Genomic DNA, 25,939 nt, shown 5'->3' with positions numbered 1-25,939 from the left:
TTACACTTTGAGTTGCTTAAAGTTTGGGGTGTGAAAATCTATTGGTTTCAAATTTGGACAGCAAAAATGTAAATAATATAAACAAGGTTGAAAATCCAAATTTGGTGTTGAAGGCCTCAGCAAAGATATTTAACAAGATATGAAACTGCACAGAAAACAACTGATTTAAAGGTGTGGAACCTCTGATTGTGTCTGATACTCTCTGATGTTCACAGGATTATTAAAGGTGTCATTAGGTCCCTTGTTATTTTAAGGTAAACAGATATTCCTGCAGTGTCATGAGGGTGAAACTGGAAACAACAGCACAGAGAAACTGATACTTTTCACACCTCGGCTGTACAGGTGCGTGGTGACGAGGAGCCGGCTCTCGTGTCACGGTGCGGTGCAGTGCAGTGTACATTGTGTTGTGGGGATGGGTGGAGGGTGTCACAGAGCGAGTGTGACAAGGTGTGCATGTGTGTGTTTGTCCTGACAAGGGTGTGAATCTAAGATTTAACTCCCACTGGAGACACAGACCAAGAAGAACAAAGAAAGAAATAACAGTTTTTATACTGAGGGCTGAAGTCATGGCTGAGGCTTAATTTTCACTCAGAGATTTTTTTGAAGCACGATTAACTGCACATGCATGAGTGTGAGATATGTATTTAACATAATTTCTTACAGTTTGTCACAACCATTTATTCAGTTAATAGATAAATCCAGATAATAACGTTCATGCATACAGATCAGTCTGGTGTCACACTCATCAGTCAGCTTTTTAAATCAAGAGTCGACCACACGACAGGAGAATTAAAAATCTGGCTTCAGTTTCATATCTCTCACATAGACATTCATTAATAACATGACACATAAATGAAAGTTTATGTCAAGATCATTGTGTAGAAAAGCTGATGGGGATTATTTCTATGTGTCTTAAAATGTAAGAGATGAGGTTAGTTTCTGTGCACAAGGACAAAACGTATTGGTTTAAACAGTGGATTAAAAATCAGCCAGGACAGTTGAACACTGAGGATTTGTTCAGGTGAGAAAATAAAACACAACTAATTGAGTAGAAAAGAAAAAAAGAAACAGAAAAACAATGAATTCAGGTGACAGGCAGACAATGACAAGGGAAATCCAAATAAACCGAAATAGCTCTCATTCAGGAAATGAAATCATCTGGGGAACGCGTGTGTGTGTGTGTGTGTGTGTGTGTGTGTGTGTGTGCGTACAAGGAGGAGGAGGTGCCAATAAAATGCAGTGGGTGTTTCCTAATTTGGACTTCCTCTCAAGTTTTATTTGAAAGAGCAGTACTGTGCAGAAGCAAGTGTCTTAAAATCCAAACTGAAAGAAAATAATTAAGTTGGACCATGAATTAATTCTTTAACATTTGCATGAATCACATAAACACGTCATTGAATTATCTGAAATGTTATTTTTAAAAGCAGTTGTTGGAAGCTTCTCAGCAAACGCACAAATGTCACATTTCACATGAATAAAATGATGCTTCTATTTTCTTTAAGCTAAACTTAAATCTCTTTGTCAACTTCTTCCTGATCCCTGAAGATTTCCTCTTCGTCTCCTCCTCCTCTTCTTCACCTGTGAAGATTTTCTACAGAGTTTAATACATGTGACGGAAAAGTGTGATTCTTGTCACACCTCAGCCCTGCAAGGACAATGTGTATTTCCTGTACAAAGATAAAACACAACTTATAGATAAACGCAAGTGAGTGCTGATATCATAGTGTGTGTGTGGGTGTGTGTGGGTGTGTGAGTGTGTGTAGAGAGAGAGAGAGAGAGAGAGAGACAGAGAGAGAGACACATTCCTCTGAGCTATCTCTTGATAAAGCCTCAGTCTTGTGGGAGCAGGATTGTCTGATCCACAGACAGAACAAGGGGCAAATACACAGTGTGTGAACTACAACAATTCACAGGTTTGTGTGTGTTTCCGTGTGTGTGTGCGAGTGCATACCAGGGTTCACGTGTTAGAAGCAGCACAAATATCACATCTGGGTTATTTCACTGCTTTTGTTGATGAGTGAAGACACTAGTTTAGTCCCCTGACACCAGGAGTCGCTTCAAGGAGCAAAATTAGATTTAAAGAAATACAAAAACACACACTGGTGTAAATCCTGTCAGAGACGAGCTGCTGTATTTACAGTGTTTTACTGTCCCCAGGACGATTCATGGGAGATTTGATCTTTTTTGCAGTGAATAAAAATAATCTTGACTCTTTTAGTCATTTCACACACTTGGATGCAGAGGTGATTCGCTGCCATCCAGTGGACAACCGATGTAATGGCAACTGAAACCTTAAAGGCATAGTTCACACAAAAGAGTGAAACAAAATTCTCCAACTTGCCTCTGATTTTGTGAACCCAGGTTGGAGAGGTGTGGATTTTTGTGTTTGGCACTCAGAGAGCTGAAAACAACAACAGGTATTATCCAGAAACAGTTTCCTGGTGACCCTAAGTAATCCACAAAACACATTCATTTTCAGTGGGGCAGTGGTCAGCATTTGCCTCACAGCAAGACAGTTTGTGGTTTGAATATTGGCCCTGCTGGGGTCTTTCTGTTTGGAGTTTGCTTGTTCTCCCTGTGTCTGTGTGGGTTTTCTCCGGATACTCCAAAGACATACAGAATGGAGTTAGGTTAATTGTCTGTAGGTGTGAATATGAGTTATTGTTTGTCTCTGTACATCGGGCCTGTGATACGCTGGTGACCTGACCCCGCCTCTAACCCAATGTCAACTGGGATTGGCTCCAGCTTGTCCCGACCCTCAAAGGATTAGCGATATAGAAAAAGGATATATAAAACGTGGTCTTTTAAAGGTTCAATTTGTAGAATCTAGTGACATCTAGTGGTAAAGTAGCATGTTGCAGCTGAATACCCCCTCACCTCCCTCTCCCCTTCCAGACATGAAAGAGAACCTGTGGTAGCCTTCAGTTGTCATAAAAACTCAAAAGGTGTTAAGTTTGTCCAGGTTGGGCTACTGTAAATAACATGGCAGCCTCCGTAGAGAGGACCCACTCCTGATGTAAATATAAAGTATTTAATTATAAAGGCCCATTCTAGGGTAAAGAAAACAACAATTCGTACAATTTAGATGAAACACACCAAGGAAAACATATTATTTTCTATTCAATTTCTGCCAATAGATCCCTTTTACCTAAATCTTACACACTGGACCTTTAACATCAGCTGAGATCCTCTAACAACATATGCACCTTAGTAAGAGTTCTTGTCCTTCAATGAAGATTTATTGGAATAATTTAACAGAAGTTACTCAAACAACAAATACGTCACTTCTTAAACATCACATCAAAAGTTCACAAAAATAAGTCATCACTCTTATATACAATAACCCTGTAAAATAAAATATCATCACAGCTTCGTTTATGGTAAATGTTGCACGGGAATGTATTTCATGTCCAGTGGGTGGAGCAGTAAGTGAGTTGTTTGTTAAAGGAGACGCATCGTAGCTGCAACAAACTCCTTGTGCAAAAGTCAGCTTCAAAAATGGGGACTACGACATGTCGAAGGTCATTTGAAGATTTCTGTAGAACGTTCTTCTGTCTCATCTCAGTCCTACAAGAGAGGAACATGTTAATGTTTGCAAATAAAAGTCAGTAAAGAAGAGTTAAAATGCTACAATCAATACTAACCTCAGGTTTGGACAATGTTTTTGGTGACGGCAGAGAGGTCTGATGAAGCAAATTCGGCCGAGTTTTGACTTGCTACCTCGTGGGGCATCTGAAACAGTGAGAGTGAGGGATGAAGAACGACCGACGTGACCACGATGAGCTGTAGATTTATTAACTGTGCAGAGAGGTGACTGACCAGGACAGGAGGAGCCAGGAAGAGGTAATTGAAGGGGTAGTGCAGCAGGTTGATGAAGGAGGATGAGTAAAGATCTGCGTAACGCATCAGCTGGCTGGCGAACAGCGTCTGTCGGGAGCCGCTGCGCAGGAGGCTGCCCATCTGACCGTAGGACATGTCCATCCTGTAGGTCAACACCTGAGAGCACGAAGAAGAAACAGCAGAAACAGCAGAAACCTCTCAGCAACAGAAGTTAAAATAAAAACACTGTAGTACTTATTATATCCAGTGTAAAGCCTTGTGTATGACTACAGCTTCAAAAATGAAATGATGAAATGTGGAGCTCACCTTCATTCGTGTCTGAATGGCACTGATGTCGGGACACTCTCGACTGCCGCTGTCCAGGTGTCTTCAAAACCACAAACACAGCGGACAATTAGCAACTTGCAGGTTTGTGTCACACAACAGTGTCGAAATATAAAATGTTCAATTCCCGGCAACAGTTGCTAGTTTTCACTGAATGCTAAATAATATTTTTTTCCCATTTTAAAGGTTATATATGTGATGTAAAGATGTAAACATGGGTGGACGTGCTGATTTGAGCCCCCTCTCGTGTATCCAAGTTTACTTCATTTACCTGTGCTGTTTAGGGGCCACGCTCATTGGGCCTTCACACACCTTGCTGAGAACATGAGGGTGTGGCCGACTAAGCCTGAGACGCTGGTGCTAGTGCGACATCTAGTGGCAACGAATATCTCGTAACCCTAAATATTTGAGAGATTTTTACCATCCTCACAAATATTGTAGAGGCCAAATTGATTGATTTATTGACAATTTAGATATCAACTACTGATGATGAATAAGTTATTTGTTAACTTATCAACTCATCATTGATCAAACCGAGTGTTTACTTTGGGCTTATCAGCATTTTAAAATGTAAGATACATAAACTCACTTGTAAAGTTCAGCTAAGAAGACGTTGAGACGTTTCAGCTCCTCAAACAGATCTGACAAACAAACAAAAACAACCCCAGCAAACTTTACAACTCTGAACCACGCTAAAGAGATCACGATGACACAACATCAACGTCGTTTATTCTCACTTTTCTTCTCCTCCCACACATGCAGCTCCTTTGAGAGCTCTGGCACAACCAGGAAGGTTTTCCAGCCCTGACGCTTCTTAGATTTGAGGATGTCGCCAAAGATGTGATCTCCAACATAGAGAATGTTTTTACCTTTGACGTCCAGCAGATCACACACAATGTCCGAGGATCCTGCACCCGAGAAATACATGTAAGGCCTTTCTGTTCTTCCATGCATCATATTATTTATCTAGTCTTGTGAAGAGTAGGCTTGAACTTTTAAGTGTTTAATTAAGAATAAGCTTACTTTCCAATCCCCACACTTAAATTACACCCAAACCTCAATAATAGGCCTGTAGGAGTCAAACCTTCTGCCTGGTGATCAAAATAGGCCAAATTTCATTTGCCAATAAGGTTTAAATACTCAAAACTGAGCAGAGGCAGCAAAGATGAAGTAGGAGTTCTTTGTTGCTGCTTCTAATCCTCTGAAAACAAACGTCTAAACTCTGAATCTCGCCTCCAGAGTAGACGGTGCCGTGCTGGAGGTCGCCTGTGTACGTCCCGATCCGAAGCTTTCCTGTGTTCTGCGTTAGAAATACAACACATTATCAGAAGCTGCCGTCGGTCACTACTAACATTAGTATGTAAATCTGCAGTGAGACTCTTTGGTACCGTGTCCACTTGTCTCAGCACCGTCCCCTCAGCGAAGAACAGAGGTTTTCTGGTGTCCACGACCACGAGGTCAAAGAAGGAGCGCCAGGACTTTTTCGGATTTCCAGTCTAGTTTGAAAAATGATGTTAAACTCATATAAACATTATATTTTCCAAAGAATTCAAATCTAAATTAAGATCTCCTTACCTTGATAGTATTATCAAGCAGGTATTTCATAATGGCCTTGATGAAAAAAGAAAAAACAAAAGGTCAGAATAACTTTGTTTACCTTTAATTTCCATTGATTTATCAGTTTGTGTATTCCTCACCTCAGTGTAGCCGTAGTCACTGTTGGTGGCAAGAAAAACCTTGGCTACTTCTTTAATCCGAGACAAGAGAACACAAATATTTGGCTGGAAAAAAAATGAATTGAAAACTTCAGCCATTTGTTTTCAAAATAAAACACATTTTGGTGCGTAACGTTGGCAGTTTACTCACATCTTTGATTACGTACTTCTCCAAATTCTTGATAGTCCGATCTTTCAGGATTCCCTATGCAGCACACAGATTTTACATTTAGAATATTGACAAATTAGGACCCACATCTGCTGTATGTCTTATGTGTTGCGTTGATTCACCGTTTCATGAATGAAGTCCATGGCGTCTCGAACGTCCTGGAACATGCTTCTGTAGGACATGAACAAGTCTCCGTGCTGGTAACCTTTCAAGAGGCTGCGGGAGATTTAACAGCAGAGAAAGAGGGGTGGGAGGTTAAATAACAATTAGTTCACCAGCTTATTTATTATAGTCCAAATCTGAGAGGTAACCGAAGAAGAAAGAAACCTCAGGGGGGCGATAAAACTCACTTTGTGTATCTGGTGCATCTGGTGAAGAAGTCGGCAAGGCAGGCGTAGATATACGTCTCTGCACGGCGCAAAAAAAGAAAACACCAGCCAATCACATGACAGATTCAGGTTTACCTACTTTCGTTTTTTCAGTTAGTTTAAAATTCTAGCAAACAAAATATTAATTTAATAGTGTAAAAATAATTCTGAGGAGCTAAGGCAAAAAATTACACTGAAAAATAAACATTTCTGATTCTATTGGAAATAATATACAATAAATAAAAATTCATAAAAAACAAACCTGACAGATTGAAGAGTGTGTTGAGGATGTAAAAGCGATCGGTGTCATCTCTCTGAATGAATTTGTTGGGGTAGTACTTGTGAATGTCTTCTCTGTGGAACACACACACACATTATACAATCTGACATTTGAACACACACAAAATCCAACACACTCAAATGGTAAAAATCTTGTGATTATCTATTAAAAACATAACTGAGAAACACTTATGTGTATCTGCAGCTGATATCAGTGGGGTGTGTGCTTGTCTGCGTATGTGTCTGCGTATGTGCGTGGGTGTGTGGGTGTGTGTGTCTGCGTATGTGTAACCAGCAGAAAACGTGTGTAATCACCCTCAGACAGCTCCTCTCTGACCGTCACACTGCCTGCGGCTGTTTGTGCTTCCCTTCTCATTAAATAACTAACTGGCTGAGTCAGATTTCAATTAAACTGTAGGTGGATCATTTTTTAATCAAATTATATAATTACCACTTTTTTATAGATAATTCCAAGCTACATTAACAGAATACATTTTTGTTTCAGTAATAAAAGTCTCCAAACTGATAAATGAGTTTATATTTCAGTCAGTATATCTAACTTTTCTGAATAAAATTTGATTAAACACATGGAGGTCGTGGAGGTTGAGGAATCAGTAAGAATATATATCATTAATAAAAGTACTCAGTATGTAGAATGCTACATTGTTATATTTTATTTAACAAACATATTAACTGCTTCATTAACTGTTGAGTAGAAAGAAGGAATATAGATTCATACATGCACCTTAAATACATATTTGATCTCATCCAACTGAAATAAAGACTTTTACTCTCTCACTCACAGGGCAGCTGTTAACATCTGCGAGTCCGACGGATGTTGCATCTGAGAGCTTGAAGTTTTACTCAAGTAAAAGTAGCAACACCGTGGGGTAAAAATACTCCATTACAACTAAAAGTAAAATTAATAGTACATAAATATTATCAGCACATTATACATTAAGTATAAAAGTTAAAGTTCTCATGCAGAAAACTGTCTATTAAACTATTTGATTGTTATTTCTGCTGCATTAACACATGCAAACGTTTTAATGTCATATCTGTCTTCAATGGAGCTGATTGTAAGAGTTTTATAAACTGAAGGGAGTTTTTTACAGTTTATTGATTCAACAGTATTTGTACTGTATTCTCAAAAAAAGTTTAACTTTACCCCTTAAGGAAGCAGAAGCCGTGACTGCAAACTAAAATATTCCCGTTGGAGTCCACCTTCAGGAGGTTCCCATACATGGTGTCGATCACCAAACCGCTAAAGATGGAGGAGAAAAGAGGGAGGAGGAGAACGAGTAATTCACTAATTCTTGTTTTCTACTTATTTCATTCCATGTTCTGGCTTTATCCTTGAATTTAGAAACAAAATCATTGTTGTATTGTTGATTACATCACTAGTAAGATATAATAACATGCCTTTCACAAATTGTGTTCCCTAGGCAACAAATACAGGCAAAATGAAAGATAAGGTATAAACACAAACCCTATAAAATATATTTTTACTTCACTGAGCATCAGTTTGACTTGTATTTTGTATTTCCATTGACTTAATTGAGATTTTGAGCTTCAGGTAAAGAGGAGGAGTTAAGAACTGACCGTGTGGGGAAGCTGGGGTCGTATGTGTAACGTAGGAGCTCATGAGGATATCCAATAGACACCATTCTGTCTCTTATCAGCTCAAAGCCCAGGCTCTCGTAGTCAGGGGACTTGTAAACTTGAATTAAATACAAACGCACACACAGTGTCAACATTTACAAAAATCCGGAGAATCTTGAGTGGCCTGTTCATGAGAGAATCCAGAATAAATTCAGCACGTTAGAGGTCAGTCTACGGCCGCGACACGGCGACCTTTGACTTCACGTACCGGCCAGCGTGTAGTCCATGTCGAAGCCGTAGCATTTGATGTTTTCCAGCGTCAGACTTCTGTTGACGAACACCCTGCGATCAAACAACACAAGAAGCACAGCTGAAGTCTGCGGCCACATGACCAGGAGAACGTGGCGTGGCCCGAGGAGAAGAGGAGGAGAAGAGGAGGAGACCTCAGACGTGTGGATTTTGGGGTTCAGTGGACAATCCAACCATGTCCGAGGTGGAATTGTGTGAATGTGGTTTGTTGAGATGCACCATGTTGCAGCGCCTCTGTGCTTATGTTTGCACTAATCCTACCATAGGCTGTTTTCACATAGTATCTGAGTTTTTAAACGACCCAATTCTGTCACAGAAAGTTGTTCAGAAATGAAGGACCTTGCAGACTTCAACTTGAGTTACCTTGTTATAGGGAGTGGAGCAGGGTGGAGGCTGGAGATCTTATCATGGCCCTCGACTATCTCTACCACCAATTAAAGTCTGAGCATCATAAAAACCCGAAAGATGTGTGATATGTTTTTGACTCACTGGCGTGTTCGGTGGTGCAACAGAACATGGTTTCCTGTGTCACCCACTCCCGTCATGCTCCTCTTTATCAGTGACACCCTGACAGAGACGGAGAGGCCTATATCTGCAGCAGGTCCCGGGCTGGCCGGGCCCCCGTCTCAACACTCCCTGACAGTTCATCCATATAGGGTTGCTGTAAATAATTTACCTGCGAGCTCTTGTTTATGTCAGCGCGTTGCTGATGAGCAGATTTTCCTCCTGAGATCAATCTAGCAAATAAAAGCTGGCGAGGAGTGTGAGTGAAGCTGAGGCTGGGAGCGGGGGAGACGGGTTTCAGTATCTACTGGTTTAAATATTCATTCGATAGGGTTTAAACCTGCAGAGGATAGAAGCAGGTGAGGAGAGACTGATGGAGATTATTAACGTTGTGTAAATTGTAATTGTGGCATCAGATAAAATACTGCATGACTAATATCTTTAATAATGTAGGAATAAGCCATTTATTGACCAGGAAGACATAAGGAGGCTGGATTTTAATATAACCACACAAATTATTATCCCAGCTTTCCCCTGACAGGATGCTCAGTTCCTCTCAGTTCCTCAGTTGCATGTGTGATATTAGACCAGAAATAAATCAACTCACTTTTGGTCAAAGCCTCTCTCCACCCTGGCTTCATCCGGGGAGCTGCTGGGACCAGTCTCCATCACGTCCATCATGAACAGGGAAGGAAGCGTCCTGCTGCAGTGGAGGGATGTTCTCTTTAAACCCTACACTTCACTGGAGGAGGCATTTAAACGAAACACCTGAGTGTTGTTAGCAGTCAGTTTCGTTTTGATGCTGGAACTCCTCCCTGTGACTTTTTAACTCCTCGGTGACGTCAAAGCCAACGTGACAGCCGCATCCAGACCTCTGACCCTGCACGTTTGTGACATAATCGCCTGCACAACTTTCAGCTTTGCGGAGCAGATTGTGTTATCAGAGGCGCGCACATGGGCGGCGGCTGCGCGCCTGCGTAATTGGAAGGACTTTCCCCGTGGTGCACCAGTCCTGCTGTGGCCCGCAGCTCAGCCATGTTCACCAAAACAAGAAGATCTCACACACCTCAAGGATTCACGACTCAGAGTACAACCTCAGAGTTTCACATTCATTTGTCTAGTTTGTTATTGAGGTTGTTGAGTCTGCTCAAACCTGATACAATGAAATATTGTTATTGTGAAGTTGTGTTTGTTATTGTTGTGTTTGTTGTGTTTGTGCTCTGGTTTTATTGTTGTGGCCGTGCTAATGACGTGTCTGATGTCTGTAATAAAAAAACAGCTTTTGTCTCATAATTTGCATTATTTGCATAATATACCTTTACTAATATATATATTAATACAAAAGCAGAAACACTCCTGTCAGAGCTAAATATAGATCCCAGTAGATGAAATGAGCAGCATTTCATTGATGCAGATGCTTTTTACTACTTCACTGTACTGTATGTACTTTAATTTATTATATTTTCTAAGATCAGGATACAGTTGTTCAAATAATGCACTGAAGCAAAAAGCACAATATTCATGTCAGAAGAAATATCAAGTACCTCAGAAAAAGTAAATGTTCACCACACACGTTTCTTGTAGATAAACACGCACGATGCAAAAGTGCCCCCACCCTCTGCAGCATGTAACTGGTCAGTAGATGTTCTGATGCCTGACGTCAAACACACACACACACACACACACACACACACACACACACACACACACACACACACACACACACACACACACACACACACACACACGCACACCACTGATAATGTCCAGGGCCAAAGCTGAAGCTGCTTTTAACTAAAAGGACAAAGATGAAAAGTCTCTACACCAATGTCCACTTTTCAGAGTATCACTAAAATAGCAACACACACTCTCTTAAACACACATGTAGAAACTCAAGAATGCAATTTAAACTGTGTATGCTTGGTGAATAGGATCAGAATCTGGTCTCGTGTGATTTGAATCCGTTGAGGTCCTGCTCGTTGAATTGTTTCTTTGATTTCCCAGATTTGCAGTGCATCCTATCGAAGTCTGCGGCGATTTCCAACGCTGTCTTGTGCCTGGTCTCGGGGACATTGGACCACACAAACAGGCCACAGACGGTGCAGCAGACCAGGAAGATGAGGAAGCAAAAGTAACCCATATTATCCTGGAGAGGAAAGATGTTGATCTCAATTAACTTCTTCCAGTTAAAAAATATACAAATTTCTGCGAGGAAAAGAATGTGCCTACCACTATGACAGGGAAGAGCATCCCCAGCAGAAACAGGCCTGTCCAGTTGAGAGTGCAGGCGAGGGTGTATGCAGCTGATTTAAATGGCTGGGTGAAGAGTTCCCCTGGAAGAGGAGCTATTATTCCAGCTGAAGGACAAGAACATTAGAGAGATTTATGCAGCTCATTGTTGATTCAAAGAGGAAATACTTAAAAATGAAACCCTTAATAAATAGCTGAGATCTCCAGTGGTAAACGCACATGGTCCACTGGCGAAACAAAAGATGAAGAGGAAAATAAGGAACATGCTGCAGTACGGCATCCAGAAGATGTGAGTCTGAGGGGAAAAGAAAGACATTCATGAGTAATGTCAGTGGCTGTCAGTCGTCATCAACCTCTGCAGAGATAAGCTGCGAACAGCGGCTGATTTAGAGGCGACTCACTTTCAGGAACAGAGTGATGGTGAGGAGAACCAGCGTCGCTGACATCGCCATGTATCCTCTGAACAGCAGCACTTTCTTCCCGGTGCTCTCAATAATCATGAACTGCAACATCAAACACAATTTCACCAGCCGACCACACGAGGAAGCTATAACTGCACATTGGGACAGGTTGTCACAGAGGAGTCCCATTACAGGAGAACACTGAGAGAGCACAGGAACGGGCCTTCTCATAGGACAATTCCCCTAAATCACCGAAGCATTCATGTCAGGACGTGAGAAGGATATTTCATAGACCATAAAACTAATGTGGGACATGATGTGAGATCAGAGAAATGAGACTCACACAGGCGATGGAGGTGGACACCTCACACAGCCCCGTTCCCAAAGCAGCGTAACGTAACTGCCCTTCTTGAATTCCTGCTTCACGAAAGATATCAAAAGAATAAAAGTAGACCTGGAGAATAGAACACAGAAAGTAAAGATATTTAAGAGCTCAGATGTGCACACGGTGTTTGTTTGGTTTCAGCAAGCAAGGTAGGAGATGTTCTAGTTTTGAAAGTTAATCAGTACGAAGCTCTGGAAACTGACGATGGTCATTTAAAAAAATGTGAAAATGCTAATTCAGTCTGTTTTGTATATCATAACTTCTAAATCGCCCTGCTTGTTTGCGTGTGTGAAGGTTTATTTTTTATGTTTTCTTGATTTCAACCTGATTTTCTTCACAGGATCAAGTGTTTTCCCTTGTTCCTTGAACACATCACTTACAAACCTCAATTTAGCTAATGCTTACAAATGTAAAAATGTAATAAATGTAAGAATCATTTCGACATCTGTAATCAAACACGGATCAACAAGCTCTTTCATGTCCCAACAAAATATATCATTTAACTTAATCAAATATCGTAAATATCAAAAGATACTGTATGTTCAGCCTCAACATTGTTCAGCAAACATTGTTCAACATAAAAGTGATTATTAATTCTTCACGCCACATTTCCTTGAATAGGAGGTCAAATGTCAGACAGTGCAGAGAGATGCTGTAAGTGCACTTTATCATCTACATCTGTATATTACATGTAACTCACGGCATTGATGCCACAGAGCTGCAGTCCAATGAAGGTAATGAGGATGGTGATCAGCTGCCAGCGGACATTTTTGTTCTGAATCAGCTCCATTATTGAGTGGTTGCGGACGCCCTGCATGGCAGCTTTCTCCTTCATCATCTCCTCCACCTCAAAGGTGTAGTCCTTATCGCCCCACAGCCTCTTTAAAGCTGAGGGGGAAAACAAAGATTTAGTTGGTGATAACACGACAAACGTGAAAAAGCTTTTATTTGTAGAAAGGATCCCCCCTGAGGTTAAAAAAGAAGGTTTCTCACACCTTTGTTGTAGGCCTCGTGGTCGCCTCTGTTCAGGAGCAGGAAGCTGGGAGACTCCGGCAGGAAGGGCAGGGTGGCGAGCTGAAGTAACGCAGTGAAACCGTTGAAAGCGAGCAGCCAGGGCCACCTCTGCTCTGTTCCAAGTAACTCGCTGCAAGAGAGACATCAGCTCATGGGCGTTGCTACAGGTAAAGGCAAAGCAGGCCAGAGGCCCCGAGCTTTGAGTAGGAATTACATTCTAACATGTTTTTATTTTTATCAACATGCTTTTATTTTTATCTATGCAATACGAATAAAAATTATGTTTATTATTATTAATAGATGTTATAATATTTCACAAAAACTGACATGTCAGCCTCATGGTGGTGCTAGAGGAAAAGTCAGAGAGTTACAGAGGTCTTCTCCATTTATTGATCATCAACTAGAATATCTGAACACATTTTCATAGCAATCTATCATATAGTTAACTGATCTGACCACGGCCTATGAATTGGGAGTCCTCCCTTAACCCACCCATTCATTAGAACCCCTGAGCTGTCATCTGAACTGACCACCACCTGCTCCCATAGCGATCGACCTCACCTGATCCCCAGCAGCTGACCACTGAACTTGCCGAAGGAGATAAAGGTGCCGATGGTCACTCCCACCATCCCTCGCAGCTTCTTGGGGGTGCATTCAACAAGGTACATGGTGTGAGCCGAGAGACTCACTCCTGGATGCGTCCACGAGGGAATCACACATTTTCCGGGGGAGTCAATACGGATCAATAACTGGGTGACAAATGGCTGAGAGAATTTCGAAATATAATAGTCGCAGGTATAAATAGAAATGGATTGTTTGAGAGTGATGGAGAGAAAAAGAAAGAAAGAGATGTAATGGCTTTCTACACAGAGTAGATTTACCTGCATTGATGCCGTAGAGGAATCGTCCCGCCATGATCATCTCAAAGGACATGGCTTTCTGGCTGAAGAGCATCAACAGGGCTCCAGAAATAGCCGTAAAATTGTTGAACAGGAGACATTGTTTTCTGATGGATGAGGAGACAGAGACGTCTGCGTTTGAGCCAAAAAAATCAGGAAAACAAAGCTAAAAACTGAATTTTGTTTCTTCTTGGATGTGACATAAGCAAAAGTTGTGTCTTTTCTGCTTGTCAACACTAACCTGCCATACTTCGACATCAACGGACCGGCCACCAGTGACCCCAGTAACCCCCCAATGCAGAAAATGGAGACAGTGAAGGACCAGATGAGAGACACCTGCCACTGCTCCAGCGAGACGCCATATCTCTGCTGACACGTCTTGTTCACCAGCTCCTTTATAAACTGAACAAACCACGAGTGCATTAAATATCACTTTTCTTCAAAAGCAGCATTTATCATGTTTTCTTTCCATCGAGGTGCAATGCAGTTGTGTTTAATGGTCCAGTGTGTGAGAATTAGGTGAAAGGGATCTATTGGCAGAAATTGAATATAAAATAATAGTATTTCAACTAAATTGTACGAATTGTTGTAGAATGGTCCTCTCTATGGAGGCCACCATGTTTTTTACAGTAACCCAGACTGGACAAACTAAACCTTTTGAGTTTTTATGGCAACTGAAGGCTACCACAGGTTCTCTCTCATGTTTGAAAGGGGAGGGGGAGGTGAGGGTTATTCTGCTGCAACATGCACCTTCAACACTAGATGTCACTAGATTCTACACACTGAACCTTTACAACCTTTTACAAAAGAACTTCTTGTATGTCTCTTAATTTGTTGACATTAAATCGTGATTCTTAAAAATAATAGTTCTACTTACAACAGAGGGGGAGGTCAACACAGATACACTGAATCCATACTGGAACGTTCCTCCAATGCCAGTGATAAAAATGGCAGCGATCACCACAGGGCAGTCCAGCTGCCGAGAAGGAGCGTGCGTACAGTATGTTCAGAAATGACAAAGCTTCGTACATTCTTGTTTGATGTAAAACAACAAGTTCTACCTTTCTATTAACACATTGCCAAAAGCTTACACTCGTCAGCGCTGGTGTTAAATTATTCAATGTTGATTCTGCAAGCTGCACTACGGCAATCACTCAGAGCATTTAACTTTAATTAAGTGTATTCCTGCTATTTGTCTACATAATGAAGCGTTCTCCAAACCTGGGCTTTCACACGGTAAACAAATGCAATGTTGAGACCCAAAAATTATTTTAAAGGCAACTTACCAGGAGCGATAAGTATTGTGACATAGCTGGAGTCTGGTCGTTGCGATCTTTGGAGTGTTTTCAAATCACACTTTAAACAGCTGTGACAGACACACAGGAATTATTAACTTTCTGCATAGGCCACATGCAATGGAAGGGCAGAACGCAAATGATTGATTTCAGGTTTAGAATTAGGGTTTGGTTAACATAAAACATTATGTCATTGAGTGTGTACTGGTTCTTCTATCTGTGTGAGGATCAGTTTGACCATATGTTTGACTGGGGTTTAGGTTAGGGTCTGGGTTAGGCATTTGTTTGTGTTGCTTAATGTTAGATTGAGGGGCTAGGAAGTATATTATGTCACTTAGTGAAAGTGTTTGTGGATCTGTGGATCTGGGATCTGTTCGCTGAGGGATTTTGCCAAATTATGATGAGAGACTTTGGACCGGCTGTACTAAAAGAAAGTTATTTATTGTCATGCAATTTATTTAAAAGCTTGGGAAACCAACGAAACAGTAACTTCATCCTGCTGTAAAACTCAAATTACCAAGACAACGTCCTCCCTCACTCCTTCCTTAAAATCTAACAGCCTTTCACAAGTTAACTGAAACTCTAGGTTTACAGATGAGAAGAATCAGGAGTTTGTCATTTTGCGTAGATCACAACAGGAAGGAGTTGATGGATCCAATCGTTCAACATGTATTATAAGCTACGTCTATTATACAAAATGTCAAACTGCTCCTTTAAGATGCATAAATTCCCCTGATAACCTTGGGGAATTTACCATTAGCTAGAAACCTTTGTTGAATTTTGTCCTTGTACCAAGTTGATGCAACCCTAATTCTAATGAGGGTTTCACTGAACTAAAAACAGAAACCTCTTGAGGTTTATTTCTGCATCGAGCAGACTGCACCCTGCCACACGTCACAGAGCTGACCTCCAGCAAGGAGCTGCTGACGGCTGTCCTGCATCGTTCCGCGGGAGGTGGCGGCTTTAAATGACAACACGCCCCACATACTGAGACACTGAGAAACTGAAAGATCTAAAAAGCCAGCAGGGGGAAACGTTCCTGCAGGAGATGAAAGTCCTCTCAGGTGCCAGAGGGGCTCTATTTACAGCTCTACGCGAGCAGGGACGACTGACGATGTAACAACAAAAGCATTTATTCTATCATCTGTATCAGTGTGTACAAAAAAGCAACCTTTACTCAAATCAAAGTGGCTAATGCTGCACAAACATACCTGCCCTGTGTTACTGAATGAATCAGCTGTACATAAAGATGTCTCCACTTTCTCATTATTTTCACCCCATGTAAAGAACTATTCAAAAGTTTAACTTACCGGGAAAATTAACACATCAGTGTGATTAAAACGACCTGAAATGACGTGAACGGGCAACGAGACACTTTGGCTTCACTTTTGGAGCTTTCATATCGTCCATCTTTATATAAAGTCTAGGGAGTAATCTCTGATGTATCCACAAAGGCATCACTGACAAGAAACCTAAATGATATCATTATGTATCAAAATCATATCGCTATATTGTGAAAATATTGTTAAGTTATACTTCTGAGTGATTAAAGGTAAAATACAACACAATTATCACCAGACAAACAATTATAATCATTGAGGATGAAAACATGACGAAGCAAACAGCTAATTTCAATAGCTCTCTGCTGTAAACGCCAGAAGAATTTATTGTGATTAAGAATCAGAGGAAGACCAATTGTGCATCGTCCTTTACTAAGGAGACAATCAATCTTTAATCTGACGGGATATTGAAGACATCCTGGAGAACGAGTGTCACCCTGTTCCTCCAGAGAAAACAAGGGAGGAGGAAGAGAGAAAATTGGGGCACTGCGATAGAGATGCACCTCATTGTGTTTAATGATGGAAAAGTGGCCCCAGATACTGTGTTATGAATTGGAGCTGGTGGGTACACTGAACCTAACAAAGGCAGAGGAGCAGGGTGACTGGTTTACAGCCACTGAGATCAGATAGGAGATAGAAAAGCCTGAAATTGTATCAGAAAAGAGACAAACTAAATCCTATGGCTGTAAAACTGAGATTATAAAAACAGATGAAGTACGTCTGCTAACTGCAGGATGAAATCACACTTCTTACACTGCACATGTTACGAAGGTCAGGGTCTCTTCAGCAACACCAACGCACACCAGCTGTTCAACTGCAAACCAGCTGAACGTTGTGGACTTTATTGCTGGATAGGAGTTATTTTGAGCAGCTGTGAGTCTATTTGTCAGACCGCACACTGTGAGGCGGATGTGCTCTGATTGCAGCTTCAGCCACAAAACAAACAACGCTGTGTGGAAGACACTGAGAGCTGTGAAGATCACTGCATTTAAAGCTAAAGTACACGACACAACTGTAGTAGAAAAATTAACTAAGAATGATTGACAAACTGTTGATGACCTGAAAACTGCCAGACCCTTTTGCCACTTATTTACTCTCCAAAGAACGGAATGTATGTCTGCTTATCTCCTTAGGAAACACATGTAAATCAGTTGTTTGTGTTTAGATTCCTCTCTCTCTCCTGCGCCTACAGAACCAGTCTTAACTGGTTCTGAGAGACAGCCTTAGTCCTCCTATATAAGATGCTTGCATTTGAGTGTCCTGCATCTTCACTCTGAGATCCTTGTGACTCTCTGTGTTGATCCTTTCTGCAGAAAGCCCCTATTAAAATACACGTGGATAACTTTGGTGTTTCCAGCCTCTTGTATTTCCAGATTTCCATCACACAACCAATACTTTTCATGTAAAAAGAGTGAAAGGCTTTGCTGCTACAGTCTGATGGGATTGCAGGGGAACTGGGGCTGTGTGTAACTTTGAGTATGAACCCTGCTCATACTTGGCATCAAAGTGCATTACCAGTAACATGTGAAGTATGAACAAGGCCTGACATCACTGAGTCACTTACTGAGTTTAATGCTCTACCTGTGCTACTGTTACACATTTACTACAGCAGAATACACGCTGAGTCATGAGCAACTTTGCTTTTTGTGCTAATTATAGTAACTGTGGTAAACATTTTGCCTGCTAAATTTGATATTGCCACTTTGACCATGTTAGCATGTTGACTTTAGAAACATCTATGGCTCCCAAAGGATGATCCTTCATGACTTTGGTAACTTCGATGAAAGATCCTCTCCCCTCACAAGAATATTTGTAAAACTAACAGTAAAACTATTATCCTTTCCTGTATTTTATGTTAACTTATAATTAGCAAATGTTAGCATGCTTATATGCTACTGAAAGATGGTGGATACAATTATGATAAACATGTCTAATAAGCAACAGTATGTTACATTATCATTTAGATTTTTTAGAATAAAAGTGACAAAATAACAATAGCAACAACAATACTACTACTACTACTACTACTACTACTACTACTACTACTACTACTATTACTACAACTACACTACTACCACTAATATATATTGTTATGATATTTACCACTACTTCCACCACTAACAATAACAATAGTTTTTATTCACATTAAAAGCTTCTCCTGAGCTTCACAACAGCTTGTTTTGACTAATCTGTTGCAAACTTGCAAAATACTGTAAGTGGCTGTGGGTCAGGGGTTAGAGGGGGTTGTCCACTGATTAGAAGGACAGTGGTTTAACCTGTGTTAAGGGTCCTTGGGGCAAGCTACTGTGTGAACAGGGGGGACGTGACTTGTCCTGTAAAGACCTTTGAGTGGTCGAGAAGAGTGGAATAGCATTATGTAAAATACAGTCCAGTAAAGAATGAAATAAAACCGTTTCAATTTGTCTTTATCACAGTGGCATTTAAAATGTATTTTATCCACAGCAGTATTCATATCCAACACAGTTTAATAAGATTTTGTAAAGGTTAACAGCACCTGGGAAACTTGCCATTCAAACCATTTAATATATATGATATTGGAATAAATTACTTGTTGTGTTGTCATTTAGCTTTTAAAGGTTCATTGTGTAGAATTAAGTGACATCTAGTGGTGAAGGTGCATGTTGCAGCTGAATACCCCTCACCTCACCCTCCCCTTCCAGACAGGAAAGAGAACCTGTGGAAACCTTCAGTTGTCTTAAAAACTCACAAGGTGTTAAGTTTGTCCAGTCTGGGCTACTGTAAAAAACATTGCTGCCTCCGTAGAGAGGACCCGCTCCCGATGTAAATATAAAGTATTTAAATATAAAAAGCTTATTCTAGAGTAAAGAAAACAACAATTCGTACAATTTACCTGAAACACACTAGTGAAAACATCACTAGGATTATTTTATATTCACTTTCTGCCATTAAATCCCTTTCACCTAAATCTTACACACTGGACCTTTAACTACTCTGTGAACTATGATGAAGTTCTGCATGAAGAACCTCCCAAAATGTAGCTGTGAGTAATCATTGAATCAAATAATTGACCTTGCGACATCGTCTCTCTGTCGCTCTCTTGAATTAACGTTAAATTTGCCATGAGGCGGCAGTGACAGTTGCATGTATCCTCTAACAAACGCTGCATGTATCTCTGAGTCTGGACTCTCTGTTACAGGCCATCAAACACTTGGCAGCAGAAACAGACACTTAAGGACCCGAGCCAAACTCCTAAGGTCCTCCCAAGCAGACAGAGAGTCATGGTAACGCTTTATCACCATGAATAATGAATGTCTCACAGGTTCACTTTACAAGGAGCTTTTCAGGCTCAGACACATACTCACTACATTCTCATTATCTGAGTGGGGGCTGCAGTCCGGCAGCAACTGACGAGTTTACAACTTCTACTCGGATGATTGTGTCCAGTAAGACTGTATAAGCTACCCTGCATGCTCAGGACATTAGAAATGCAGGTGAAGCTAAATTTAGATAGAAATGAAGAAATTGTGTATTTTCCGAATCCAGAAAGGCCCATTTGAACAATTACTTCAATTCAATTCAATTGTATTTGTATATAACATCATAATATACATTATCTCAAGGCTCTGTACATAGAAGGTCAAGACCTTCAAAATAATAGAGAAACCCACAGTTTCCACAATGAGCAGCAATTTGTCGACTGTGGAGAGAAGAAACTGTGAGAAACCTCAAGCAGAACCAGACTCAGTGTAGGCAGCCATCTGCCTCGACTGGTTGGGGTGAGCAGAGAAAAATGGGTAAGAGAGCAGAGATGGGTGGAAAAGAGGAGAGCGAGATAAACTGTATTTTCTGTTTTTACACCAGGAGAGCTGAGCATTATCCACTGGACAGGCCTGAAATAAAATGTGCACCTGTACTCAAACTGATCTACTTTTATCTGGAGCGACAGAAATGTTTGAAAGTTAGACTCTCTTCCTAAATACAAAGCTATAGCCAGCTGGTCATTAGCCTAGTTTAGCAATAAGAAACAGGAGGGGGAGAAACAGCTTGCCTATAAAACTGGAAACAAGCACAAAGCCAGTCTTGTGGAGATGTGAAAGCTGGATGTGGAAGGAAAGGGAACAGGAAGCTCAGGGAAAAGGGCGGAGTCTATAAAGGGGGGTGGGGGAGCTCACCTGGGCCTCACTTCCTGTATTGAGTCCCACCTGAGAGAGAGCATGAGGCCAATTTAGTTTGGTGGTTGATTTGGTAGGATCCCTTTTTATTTGTTTAAATAAAAGCATGGCTTCTATACTGAAACTGTGGAACATGAAATATATCTTTTATCTCATTGTATCAAATTAAAGTTTTGTTAAGTGATTGAAATGTGATCTGTTAGATTCTTCAGAGACTTGAAGTGAAAGCTGAGGCCAACAAGGAAATGCTTTCAAATAGATTTTAGACGTTTTAAGATAATACTAACATGACTTTTTATACATATGACTTCCAGTAAACTGCATGTCTCCTATTGTTTAGCAAGGTATAATAGTTAGGTTTACATACAAGTGTATTTTTGTAAAATGGTTGTAACCTTTTCTTTTGTATGTCAATGTGATTCGGTTCCTTTTAGTTTTCAAACAAAAAAAGCATTAGAGGAGCCAACCACTGTTTCTCTTGTGTCCCGTTCTCTGCTGTGTTAAAGGGTGAAATGAGTTGTAGAGCAGCCATCTTGCATGTGTGTGATAGTGTTTGTGCTTTAAGTCACACAAGCTTGCTGTGAACAAGAAAATATCAGTGTTGCAGAACAGTTTTAATGTATTTTAAATAGTTTTGTGTGTATTTGTGATTCAGTTGTAATCTGCCTACATAGTTTTCGTATACCTCTACCCCAGTCTTCCTGATGCAGTCTGTTCTCACACGGTTAATTTTTTAGGGGTTGTTCATTTAATATTTAGATTTTTGTGTTGCTTGTGTAACTTGCCCCCATCCCTTGTTTATTGTGGCCTGTGTTTAGGGCTCCTTTTGCTGCCATCTACTTCAATGAAAGTCTTTTATTACATGCGTTGTAAATTAAATCTGTGTATTGTGGTGCAGCCGTCTCTGGTTTCAGTTTATTCTGGGTCTTGTGAATTGAGTATCACCTGGGGTCACAGAGAGAAGATGAATTTTGATTCGCTTGACTTAGTGAGTCAAGGGATGACATTTGATGCATAAACTCGAAACTTTATCACATTCATGTTTCCCTTCTAAACTTGATGATCCCTTCACCTTTCATTTTCGCCATTTAGCCATTTCTATCCGGTACTTTGGTTTATGATCAACTTGCAAAACTAACAACATTCCCAGCCACTCTACCTTTAGATAATTAACAAATGTGAGCAAGCTAAAATGTTAAAATGAGATTGTCAACACCGCAAACATTACACAGTAAGTGCATTGTGTATGCTGATGGTTCTATAGCATGTTTGTAGTTGGTGTGTGATCATATTTACATGCTTCACCATTTCAGCCAAACAGAGCAACAAGCAGTGTCTGTGCACCTGTTGTCTTGTTATCTTACTGTTAAGCTCAGTCACCTGGAAGAGCTTCATTTAACATTCTTTGTTGTATCTGACTCTTGTGACAGATGTTGGAGGAATTCTCTTAATTCACCAAACTGCATCCGGCTGCAGGAGTCAAGAGATCAAACAGGAGCTGAGGTGAGTGATGCAGCTGGTGTCAGACGTGGGGATAAGCGGTCGTCGGTGTAGATGCACTCAAGGCAGCACAGTGCCAGAGCAAAGCTATATTTTGTGATTTGTGTTTATCTAGAATGTCAAAGACTCCTGGGTTCAAGTTCTCTTTGTTAGACGCACACGTGACATTTAAGGATGAAACATGCAGAGCTCATCGAAGTGCCAGTCACCAGGGATACGTTTTCTAATCTCCAGTGGCAGGAAACTGGTGCCGCTAAAAACAAAACAAGTTTAATTTAAGAAGTTTGCAAGCATTGATGTCAAAGAGGTTTTTGTTAAATAACCAGGTATTCTTGACTTTGCAAAGTGACACCAGTTTGAAAACGCACTCCTGACTTCGTTCATCCAGAGTCTGAGACCAACGCACATATAAGGTAACAAGACGGAGAGACAGAGCAATTACGCTGTGAATTCCTGCCCGGGCACGCCAGCGTGTTGCACATGCTTCGTGTTACAAATGACAGATTTACAAATGAACCAGCGCAGCAGAAGTCTATCACTCCGCCTGTGGAAATTTGAAACCCGAGAGTCAAAATCCCACATTGTATATCGTGCCATCATGCCCTTGAGCGTGGCACTTAAACCAGATTGCCAGTAAATCTCCAGCTCAACACAAATGGCTTCTCTGTCAGGTGAGATGCTGCCTAAAAGCCTCCTGGATTCAGGTATCAGGGACATAAGAGGAGGAATTGGAGTAAAAAAACAGGTGTGGAATTCTGCTGGAGGGCGAGTTTCTAACTGAAGTCAGGTGTCCTCTGTTCGTATGACTCAGATAAATCATGTTCAGTGGATATTCAGCACAATGGACACAGGTGACCTTGGATTTTTTTGGTGAAACCTGGAGGAAATGATGGATCTCAAAATGCAATTTCACAGTTATTCTGAACTTTTGATAGAATTTGGTAGTATTTTCTATTTTGGGATATTTCATTTCTTTTGTACCATTTTAGCTGTTGCTGTCCTTGTCTGTTGTTTCTTTGTTTTAAGGGTGAATACATTTCTCAACAATATTTCTGTGTCAAAGGACCAATGAACAGATATTGATCTCAGCAGACTCATTAATGCATATTGTATGAAGTGCTGAAGCATTATGAATAACATGAAAACCTTTCACAGCAGTCATTCCAGGTCACTTAGCGTTTAGGTTCTTGATCTCGCCCATTGTTTTGCTCTGCTCATGCGGAGTCTCATCTGTGCCGTCGGTCACCCGAGGCTTTTAAGTTATTAAAAAGTACTTGAACAGAATGAGACCTCTGCGTATCACAATATAACAAAAGCAATTTCACACCTTCATGGGAAACATGGGAATTCACAAGCAATCAGTGTTCTTCAAACAACTCGGCATTGGTGCAGAGAGATACTGATAATTTCCTGAGCAACAGTACATGTGGGTGTGGGACTGCATTCAATAGGCAGCAAAGGAACAGAGACGACCCTACTCAATACTGTGGACAACAAGTTTGTCTGCCTTCTTGTGTCAGTATGATGAAAACAGTCCAGGAGGTGAACACATGGATCAATGAAGAAAAGTGATGCTGCCTCTCTGATTGTGTTGAGGGACTGTTGTGTTCCTCTTTCAAGGTACATCACAAGGTGAACTGAGCTGCATGGGCTCAAGTCAACTCAATTGTTTTTGTATCCAGGAACCCCAAAATCAACATTTTGATGTACATTACCTTCTGAAGGATAAAAACCTCTTTTAGTAATAGTAGATTTTAGATTTCTATCTAGCTTGGTTTGGAACCAGTCATCCTGTGAATGTAATTTTGTCTGAAATTTAGTATCATCATGAAAAATGCTCATCAGCAGTTTGTAGAATAGAAAATAAAAACTTAAATCACGTTTGCCTTTTATGCACAAGAACCTCAGTAAAATGTTTTTCCACTTCTCTTTCAGGTGCACTGTGATGTATCTTCATAACCGTTTCCACCACTAGGAGGAGCAATAACCAGGTCCACACACAATAACAGGATATAATATTATGACACATGCACTTGTACTAATTATAGTGCTTCGATCATAAGTCTGCAGCCGAAATACATCTATTTGGACATATTCCAATAACAGAAGCTCATCACCCATCCTCCTGATTCAGATCCTCCTTTTTGAAATAATTACATAATTTCAGCTTTTTAGTGTTATGCATATTACTGTTCTCTAGTATCCTATATTAATTTTACATGTACTCTTGTATACCTTGAAAATAGAAGTTCCATCTTGTGGAGGCCTTGTACGAGATATTTGACTCTGAATTGCCATTTTTACAGCATACAGGCAGTGAAAATGATACCACATACCAAACAGGCAAATAAGTAAATCTTATCCAAATGTGACAAGTTTGAAATGAGCTCCACAGAATATGAAACATCTTTCAATAAAGTTTTGTATTGCATGTTGAGGTAGGGAATACTGTGATCTTGTCACTGATATATTGTATTCATCTAAAGTTAAGGTCCATTCATTCCAATTCAAAAACTATGGATACGATTACAAAGGTGGTGATTAAGGACAGCTGATTAAATAACCAGCACAATCACGACAAGGAAAGGCTCAATAGATAAATCAGGGGGGTGGGGGGGGTGCAGAATGCAGACTTGTTTGTGCAGATCAAGATTTACCAAGATCTGCATGAGAAGGGTCTCGTGCTTCCGGCTGATACAATATAGTATGATCACCATTCAGTTTTAAACGAACAGCTCTCCCGTGGTGTCTCATCGGTTTCCCTCGGACCGGATTGGATACCGTGTCCATCCTGTGGGCGATATGTGCCTTGAATTTATGAGGCTGGCGTTCATTCACCAGACTCCACACATACACACAGGAAAAAAAGAGGAGAGGGCTTCCGACTGGAGACGGTGTAAGGGGGGGAGGTGTCACGTGGTCCTTGACTCCAGCCAATGAGGAGTAAGTGCGCATTGCGATCCTGTGCAGGAGGATTGTTTTATTAAAGGCTCGCTGGTGATCAATGGGAGAGTGGAGCTGTCCGCGGTGCTGAAAGTTACTCCATGATGGACTGCCCTTCAGCACCGGGGACAGCTCCGCTTCCGTCACCAGAAACAAAAACACCTGATCCTGTTTGCATCCTGAAATACTGCATTTATATATGAACTCCGGTTAAAGGAGGGACACAACTTTACTACTTCAATGCAGCTGGAGCAAACTGCACCTCTGACTATAACCCCGCATGCTCAACAAATACAAAAACACAACCCAGATATAGCCCCTAACAGCCCCAAGACTGGATTTGTTGCTGCTGTAACGCCGGGACGTGTGGGTGATTGGGTCCCAGCCTTTGCTTTATGCCCCCGCAGCTGCTCAGTCCCGGGCAGTTGGCTGGATTTCCTCGGGGTGATATAACTCTTGTGCTCCGTTAATAACGCAGCCACCAGCGGTCACATCAATCTGCGGCTGCAGGGAGTCATATAGGTGCGTGCGACGGGGCCTGCATGCATGCGCGGTCACATGGTGAGCGGCCAATGGGCTGAATGAAAAGGTGCAACTCTGTAAATCAGTGGATGCAGCCGTGTACCGTGTGTGCGTTTCATGTGAAGT

At 41.0% G+C, this 25,939-nt stretch overlaps 2 protein-coding genes and 1 long non-coding RNA gene across 5 annotated transcripts; 1 reads left to right on the top strand and 2 right to left on the bottom strand.

Annotated features, from left to right (window-relative positions):
- Positions 1 to 3,220: 3,220 nt before the first annotated feature.
- Positions 3,221 to 9,940, bottom strand: nt5c2l1 (5'-nucleotidase, cytosolic II, like 1). Of its 2 annotated transcripts, XM_034602090.1 has the most exons (19): positions 9,718 to 9,940; positions 8,566 to 8,639; positions 8,298 to 8,415; positions 7,864 to 7,959; positions 7,499 to 7,546; positions 6,679 to 6,770; positions 6,399 to 6,456; positions 6,171 to 6,264; positions 6,031 to 6,084; positions 5,862 to 5,945; positions 5,740 to 5,775; positions 5,553 to 5,660; positions 5,398 to 5,464; positions 4,902 to 5,072; positions 4,754 to 4,805; positions 4,147 to 4,207; positions 3,820 to 3,996; positions 3,645 to 3,732; positions 3,221 to 3,567 (listed from the first exon to the last, which is right to left on the bottom strand). In XM_034602090.1, exons 1-18 carry the CDS (start codon positions 9,789 to 9,791, stop codon positions 3,646 to 3,648), a joined length of 1,551 nt encoding a protein of 516 aa, XP_034457981.1. In that variant the 5' UTR covers positions 9,792 to 9,940; the 3' UTR covers positions 3,221 to 3,567; position 3,645. The 2 variants fall into 2 exon arrangements, with proteins under 2 accessions (XP_034457981.1, XP_034457983.1); XM_034602092.1 differs by lacking the exon at positions 7,499 to 7,546 and having other exon boundaries at positions 9,718 to 9,938.
- Positions 9,941 to 10,840: 900 nt separating this feature from the next.
- slc2a11l (solute carrier family 2 member 11, like) lies at positions 10,841 to 15,436 on the bottom strand. Of its 2 annotated transcripts, none has more exons than XM_034602094.1 (12): positions 15,346 to 15,436; positions 14,937 to 15,035; positions 14,310 to 14,461; positions 14,042 to 14,166; positions 13,722 to 13,851; positions 13,142 to 13,290; positions 12,847 to 13,034; positions 12,105 to 12,215; positions 11,762 to 11,863; positions 11,580 to 11,655; positions 11,340 to 11,467; positions 10,841 to 11,256 (listed from the first exon to the last, which is right to left on the bottom strand). In XM_034602094.1, the coding sequence occupies exons 1-12, from the start codon at positions 15,367 to 15,369 to the stop codon at positions 11,044 to 11,046; spliced, it is 1,497 nt and encodes a 498-aa protein (XP_034457985.1). In that variant the 5' UTR covers positions 15,370 to 15,436; the 3' UTR covers positions 10,841 to 11,043. The 2 variants fall into 2 exon arrangements, with proteins under 2 accessions (XP_034457985.1, XP_034457984.1); XM_034602093.1 differs by having other exon boundaries at positions 14,301 to 14,461; positions 15,346 to 15,369.
- A 4,463-nt stretch (positions 15,437 to 19,899) lies between these two features.
- Positions 19,900 to 24,472, top strand: LOC117771579. Its single transcript, XR_004615616.1, has 3 exons — positions 19,900 to 19,957; positions 22,279 to 22,351; positions 24,284 to 24,472. It is a non-coding gene; the product is annotated as an uncharacterized LOC117771579 (long non-coding RNA).
- Positions 24,473 to 25,939: the final 1,467 nt, after the last annotated feature.

This window comes from Hippoglossus hippoglossus, chromosome 12 (assembly GCF_009819705.1).
Source record: "Hippoglossus hippoglossus isolate fHipHip1 chromosome 12, fHipHip1.pri, whole genome shotgun sequence".
In the NCBI taxonomy this organism is placed as follows: Eukaryota; Metazoa; Chordata; class Actinopteri; order Pleuronectiformes; family Pleuronectidae; genus Hippoglossus; species Hippoglossus hippoglossus.
The sequence above is the reverse complement of the archived record's forward strand: the minus strand, read 5'-3'. Positions and strand labels throughout refer to the sequence as shown.

What these genes read in the sequence shown, in the direction of transcription:
- slc2a11l (XM_034602093.1), bottom strand. Translation starts at nt 15,369, where the DNA reads ATGTCACAATACTTATCGCTCCTG. An exon ending in CACAATACTTATCGCTCCTG is followed by an intron (nt 15,036 to 15,345) that starts GTAAGTTGCCTT and finishes CCTTCTCGGCAG; the next exon opens with CTGGACTGCCCTGTGGTGAT. An exon ending in CCACGAGGCCTACAACAAAG is followed by an intron (nt 13,035 to 13,141) that starts GTGTGAGAAACC and finishes TTTCCCCCTCAG; the next exon opens with CTTTAAAGAGGCTGTGGGGC.
- nt5c2l1 (XM_034602090.1), bottom strand. Translation starts at nt 9,791, where the DNA reads ATGATGGACGTGATGGAGACTGGTCCCAGCAGCTCCCCGGATGAAGCC. An exon ending in TGGACTTCATTCATGAAACG is followed by an intron (nt 6,085 to 6,170) that starts GTGAATCAACGC and finishes TGTGCTGCATAG; the next exon opens with GGAATCCTGAAAGATCGGAC. An exon ending in AGAAGTACGTAATCAAAGAT is followed by an intron (nt 5,946 to 6,030) that starts GTGAGTAAACTG and finishes TTTTTTTTCCAG; the next exon opens with CCAAATATTTGTGTTCTCTT.